At 39.9% G+C, this 7,089-nt stretch overlaps 1 protein-coding gene across 1 annotated transcript; it reads left to right on the top strand.

Moving 5' to 3' along the window:
• Positions 1–1,065: 1,065 nt before the first annotated feature.
• LOC119419647 (endothelin receptor type B-like) lies at positions 1,066–4,683 on the top strand. Its single transcript, XM_037687005.1, has 7 exons — positions 1,066–1,479; positions 1,580–1,692; positions 1,885–2,089; positions 2,357–2,497; positions 2,583–2,716; positions 3,786–3,894; positions 4,531–4,683. The coding sequence occupies exons 1-7, from the start codon at positions 1,066–1,068 to the stop codon at positions 4,681–4,683; spliced, it is 1,269 nt and encodes a 422-aa protein (XP_037542933.1).
• Positions 4,684–7,089: the final 2,406 nt, after the last annotated feature.

Genomic DNA, 7,089 nt, shown 5'->3' with positions numbered 1-7,089 from the left:
GTATATTTTTGCCAAAAAAGTGATTCCTAAAAAAAAGCTGGCAAAATGCACCTCATTAATATGTTTGTCTGACTAACATAATGTGTTTGTCACATTTAAATCAGTTGCTTTAAAAGTGCCATCTGATGTTCAGTCAAAAAATAATCATCTTCTGAAAGTGTAAAATTTGTTTTAAATCCTCTGAAAACTATCACCTTGTAAAGAAGGACAGAACAGCCTCCTGATTGCCACTTAAAGTGAAGTGGATGTAAATGAGCAGTTTTATAAAGTGTTTTAACATTTCTTTTGAAATGTAGATGTTTAAAGCTATTCTATATTTGTGTCACAACTTGTTGGCTAAAATGAAATTAAATATTAAGTTGAAATATTACACAAACTAAGATCTTATTTTTTTTACAGTGCATTTACTTGAACAAGTCTGGTGGAGGCACAAAAAGATGTTGCTTTTGTCTGAAATAGACGTGTTGCAGAACTTTGTGAAAAACCTTTATTTCTGAGAAGATAATGAGCTTTTTGTTGTAAAAATGAAGGTAGTGGGGGGAGGAGGGACTTGTAACATAATATCCTCGACTGAAGGCTCTAAAATGATCTCACTCCATGATAACAGACAGTACACTTCAGCACCGTCCTTTTATTCAGGGTGATGCATCAAGGGAAGTAATTACAGTCACTACTGACAGATCGATGACTAACGTTGACAACAATATCTCAGTCTATAAAACCCCGATTTCCCTCAGCTGGGTTTAAACATTTATAGCAGTCACGGTAACAAAGAGCTGCCTTTTGTGTTAAACATAGTCTATTTTTTTAAGGTTTTACAGCGACTTGCTTCACAGAGTGCGTACTTCTGAAGGTAAGCTGGAATAATTCACTGTATCACACTCTGTCAGTGCCGTTTGTTCGTTTCTTCTTCCCTTTTGATCACCAAATTAAATTAATCCTTTCCGCCCCCTTAGTGCATTGCTGTAAATCCAAAAAGGCAAATATGCTAATTATTTGCTATTTTCATTTTCAGTCCAGATTTGGCTGAAACACTGCAGAGCTGTTTTAAGGAAATCATTAACCATGAGGAGCGTGACTTTCCTTCTGTGCTTTGGAAATATTTTCGTTGCATTAAAGGCCAACGATCAGCGCTCAGAAGCATTCAGTGTAATGGAGCTCCCTGAAACAGCTTCCCCTCATCTAACACTGGGAAAACAGAAATCCAACAGCTCGGTTTATCCAACCCAAGTCACGGGAGGGAAAATGGCACACCCTCCCATGTGCTCAGAGTCAGCTGGAATCAAAGACGCCTTTAAATATGTCAACATTATGGTCTCTCTGCTGGTGTTTGTTGTTGGGATTGTGGGAAATTCAGCCTTACTTAAAATCATTTACACAAACAAAAGCATGAGAAGTGGACCGAACATCATCATTGCAAGTCTTGCTTTAGGGGATTTGATCCACATTGTGATAGACATTCCAATCAACTCATACAGGGTGAGCTATTGTGCTTTATTCTGTTGTTCTGCACTCAAAAAAATCCCTCTTGATTGTTTTTTTCTTCCTCTTAACAGAAATGTCCTTGTCTTTGTTGCAGCTCATGGCAGAGGACTGGCCCTTCGGTTTAGTATTATGCAAACTCGTCCCCTTCATCCAGAAAACTTCTGTTGGGATTACCGTGTTAAGCTTATGTGCTTTGAGTGTTGACAGGTACGGAGATAAGCTCCACTTTTCTGTCCCCTTCATGAAAACAACATTCAATGGCTACAATCTGTATTTCATCAAGCAGAGAGATTTGTTTAGCATTAGTCCTTGAAACGCTCTTGAACTGAAATAAATGAAGCGTCAATGTTCTTGGTTGAAAGTTCCCCGAGCTATAACGTTTTCTCATTGAATTTGCAGATACCGCGCCGTTGTATCCTGGAATCAAATCAAAGGTATTTGGGTTTCCGTGCGGACAGCGATAGAAATAACCCTGATATGGTTTTTTTCTCTCCTGCTGGCGCTCCCTGAAATGGTCGGCTTTGATATGATAACAATGGACTACAAAGAAAAACATCTGAGGATATGCCTGCTTCACCCCATCCAAACCACACAGTTCATGCAGGTGATGCCACGCCGTAAAGCAAACAACAAACAGATCAAGTGTTTGACGGAGTATTCTTTGAAAGTTAAATGAAATGTAAAATGCCCGCAGTTCATTTTTTTGAACTTGAACCATCGAATGTCAAGTGCAGATGTGTTTACGTCCTTGTTAGCCTCTTCGTGCGTGCGTCAAATGCTGCTTCACGGATGCTGTATCATAGCAACCGCTCAACATCATGTCACCTGCAGCACAGTTTGTTGGCACGCTCTTTTTTTTGTTTTTCTACAGTTCTATAAAGCTGTAAAAGACTGGTGGCTCTTTGGATTTTACTTCTGCACGCCACTAGCTCTGACTGCAGTTTTCTACGCACTCATGACCAGGAGGATGCTGAGAAACACTGAGAGTTCACTAAGTGGTTGCATCAAACAGGTTATACAAAACAAAGCTTTTGTACCTTTTACACATGATGTTTTTTTACATTTTAATTTGGTTTGTCTCTCTTTTTTTAACATAGAAGCGAGAAGTGGCTAAAACTATCTTCTGCTTGGTTGTTGTGTTTGCCCTCTGCTGGTTGCCTCTGTACCTCAGCAGAATCTTGAAATCAACGGTGTATGATCAAAAAGATCCTAACAGGTGTCAGCTGCTGAGGTGAGCAGTAATTTGTGTGTGTTTGTTTGCCTGCTGTGTTAGCAAAATATTTCATGGACCACTGAACGGTTTTAAATAAAATGGCTGCCACATCAAAGCAATGTTAGCAGACACAATAATAACCATAACTTAGTCAGTTTTACACATTTTGAAGTGCTTGTCGCTAAGCATCATCTCTGACACGTATTCTGAGCGCTAATTGGTTGCATAAGATGTGTGTTTAAACTGTGACATTACCCCTGTCTGTCAGTAAAATATGTCATTACCACTGAGCACATTTAAAAAAGGAACATAATCATTGGGTGTGTATATTCAACTTATTAACTTTTAGAGTCAATCCAATTTAAGATGACCTCTAGAGCCAACACCAAAATGACTATAAGTCACCCAATTATGCACATTTTATATGGTGTGTTTGTAGCTGAGAGCTATTCCCAGCATATATTCCAAGCCTTTGCACATTTTGCAAACTCTCACATTTCAAAGTTCATGCTCAATAATCCAGGTAAAAAAAAAATCCAACAAAGTTCAGTCAGGTCATCTGGATGGGTTTTTTGTTGAGAGGTTTCATCCTTCATCCAAAGGACTTCATAAATCCGAGGAGCCACAAACAAACTCAATCCCACAAGCAGCACACTCACATTGTGGACCAACCAGTTTGCTGGTGACAAGGTGACACTTACAGTATGTCACCTTATGTTGACAATGTTTTGGTTTACAATGTGAGCGTGCTGCTTGTGGGACTGAGTTTGTTTGTGGCTTCTCACACTGAAGAAGTCCTTTGGATGAAGGACGAAACGTCTCAACAACAAAAAAAAGAAATAGTCCATATGACCTGAACGAACTTTGTTAGACTCTCACTACATTGCATGACATCACACCTAATGTCATCTAAGGTTTGACCAAAACAGATATATCTTTATTTTTCCATCAAATTATCTGAATTTAAAGCTCCAGTAAAACAAGTTGCAGCTGAAATGCATTCCTTTAAGAAATACTGAACCCCTAATGTCCTGTAAGTAAACACATTTTTGTGTAGTTTACAGATGGTGTATGATTTTATTTTCAGTATCTTCCTTGTTCTTGACTATTTTGGAATGAACATGGCATCCCTGAACTCGTGTATCAACCCGATTGCATTGTACATCGTCAGCAGGCGATTCAAGAAATGCTTCAAGGTGAGAGCACTTATACCTCTTCCTCTATCTGATGTATGCTGAAAACATTGTGGTCTATGGTGGATGAGGTGTGTGTGTGTGTCTGGAGTACATAATGGAGTCATGTCTGTAAAGACTGCTGCCCGACTCCATTGAGTATACTTGAGGGGGTCATAAGTGAAAATGTACTGGAAAAACATTGTCAGTGGAAAAAAAAAACATTTGGCAACCTTCCAGATATTTAGTCTCTGAATCAAAGTGATGTGTTATGAGGAAGGAAAAAAAAAGGAACTTCAGGGCAATTTTTTTGAAGCTTTTATTGTATTGCAGCTCTTGAGGAAGATATTGGAAACACTCTGATTTATTTTACTGCCACACTCTCCTTAGTGAAAGTTTGTCTTGTGCTGTATAGGTTTTGTGTCATATTTATGTATAAAATCATAGACGTTTAGCTTTAATTTAGCAATTAGTTTGAACTAAAATAGAAACTGGAGCTTTTAACGTCAACTCGAACAAATAAAACACAATCCTTTTTGATTAAAGCTCCTCTGCTACGTCCTGTATGAATGAATGGAGGCTCGCTTGCTGTGAAACAACATGAGTGGATGGAAAAGTTTGTCCTGTCCACTGGCTGAACTTTTCTGTGCGGTCCTTCAGGCGTGTCTGTGCAGCCCGTGTTTGCCTCGTCGAGCCTTCAACGACTACGAGCCGCCGCCGTGCGTTTTGAAGTCCAGAATGCAGGATCCGGCCTCGGAGCAAAGCAGCAACATCAAAGCTCAGACGGAGACCCCCGCACCTCCAACCTGTTAACACCTCACTGGGTTAACAAAAGTCATGCGGAACTGTGAAAATACTTTGTGATCCGTCAATAGTTCTTTACTGAATGTATGACTTTCCACACAAATACCAATGCAGCTCTCTCAGTTGCTCAGCAACCTTGACATGCCAACCTGACAACACAAAATACCCCCCCACCCCCCTTTGAATAACATGGACCACTGTCTTTTGTAATGCTGTCGTCAGCTGAACATCTGCTTTGGCATGAGCAACCTGGAGTCAGACTGTTCAGACTATTTGCCCCTGAGGCTTGACTCGCTTCCAAACATTACATCAGATTTTTTACCTTGTACCTATCCTGTATCATACACCTCGACTTTCTCAAATCACTGTTTTGGGTGCGATGTTGACTTGGCACCCATCGACAGAAATCTTGTCACGGCTCACGGCCTGCATATATTCATATACAATCTGTTTCTGGATGCTGGGAAGACGGCCTGCCGCAGGAGATCAAGCGAAATTTAAATTATTGCTGTGGGCTTCAAAGCACTTAAATGTTATTTTCATTTCGTGTTTCGTGCAAAACACGACATCATGAAGAGTCTAAAGCCCCTCCATTCCTCCTTGAACCTCCAGAAAACATATCAAACCGGGGCCACAAGTAGATTTTGTCTCTGCCAGTGAATGAACTGATTGATGGTGGCCTATTTTTAATGCATTGTTAAATGTGTAATGCATGGAGACACTTTATAAAAGACCTGGGAGTTGGAGGGTGGGGGGGAAGAAGGAAAATGAAGATGACAGAATGAGGTCAGGAGGAGAGAGGGATTGGAGTGGAGATGGGGAGGTGGGGGGGAGTTTAGGGGGTGGCACCTGATAGGTCTTCCTGTCACAGGACAAGCACAAATAGTGCGCCGTTCCTCCAGTTTATGCTGTGTCAGTCTGCAAAAGTGTCTCAGTTGCTGGGAGCTGGAATGCCTATTAAAAGTTTGTCTTGTCAAAGTAAAGTCAGCCGTTTGTAAAAGATTCATTCATTTGAAAAAAAAAAATATGTGCATGATTGTCTGAGGAGCTTGCGATGCTGTAAAAGTGTGGCGTAATCAGGACATGACTTCATCATGTATTTATAAATCTAACAAAAGCTTCTAACAAAATACTTTTTTTTATCAAGTTCTAATCATCTATATTCATCACCTGACTCTCATGGTGACCAGTGATCTTGTAACTGCCTGTGCTATGTGTGCGTTCATTTGTATGTCTGTCTGTTAGCAAAATATCCAATGACCCAGCGTATGTGTTTTAATTAAACTCTCGGAAAGTAAACAGTGGATGTAAAGTTTCATCAAGGTTCATGCTCAATAATCCAGGTACAAAATTCAACAAAGTTTAGTCTGGCCATCTGGATGGTTTGATTTTTTTGTTGAGACGTTTCATCCTTCATCCAAAGAACTTCATCAGTCCGAGGAGCTACAAACAGTGTCTCACAAGCTCACACTCCCATAGTGGACCGACCAGTTTGCTGGTGATATGGGATTATTGAGCATGAACTTTGTTGTTTTGAATCACTTTGGCATGGCTGCCTGAGAGGAGTCGACGGGGGAGAGGGTGGGACCCAGAAACCATCTTATCACCAGCAAACTGGTTGGTCCATTATGTGAGAGTGCTGCTTCTGGGACACAATTTGTATGTGGCTCCTCAAATTGATGAAGTCCTTTGGATGAAGGATGAAACGTCAAAAAACAAACAAACAAACAAAAAAAAAACATCCAGATGACCTGACTGAACTTTGTTGGAAAAATCAGCGATTAAACTTTGCAGTCAATGAAATTCAAAATGGTTGCCACAGCTACTGCAAAATAATTAAAAACAAAAAAAAAGTGACTTTTATAGCTAGTGAGCTAAGAGTTGGTGCAGGAGTAGTTGAGAGGCACCTCCTGACACTCTGACAATAACAGGTCGCACTAGATGTTTGCTTAAAACTGGTACATTAACCGCTGGAGGCAACCTTGTTTGTCTGTTAGCAAAACATTTTGTGCTTGCTAGATTTTAATGCAACTTTCAGAAAATATTTACTAGGTAGAAACCTGCTATTGTTTAAAATTTAGAGTCAACTCAATTCAAGATGGACGCCGCAGTTGTCAACTCTAGCAAACACAATAATGGCTACAAGTCACAGTTTAGCAGATTTTGAGCTAAAACTTGGTGTGGTAGGAGTTGAGTCATTCCCATAAGTTACTCTGAGTAAAACACTGTGTATGATATCTTTATATAAAACCTTGCCATTAACTAGTGATGTCAACCCCGTTTGTCTGTTAGTGAAATATCTCTTGAACCACAAGATAGATTTGAGTGATAATTACATGAAATAATATGCTGGTGAAGATTCTCAGTCTTCCAGGACATGATGAATTCAAAAAGTGTTCAATACAAAAATATGTA

The sequence above is a fragment of the Nematolebias whitei genome, chromosome 13 (assembly GCF_014905685.2).
Source record: "Nematolebias whitei isolate Nwh7 chromosome 13, NemWhi1, whole genome shotgun sequence".
Classification (NCBI taxonomy): Eukaryota; Metazoa; Chordata; class Actinopteri; order Cyprinodontiformes; family Rivulidae; genus Nematolebias; species Nematolebias whitei.
This window is presented reverse-complemented; position numbering and strand designations above follow the sequence as displayed.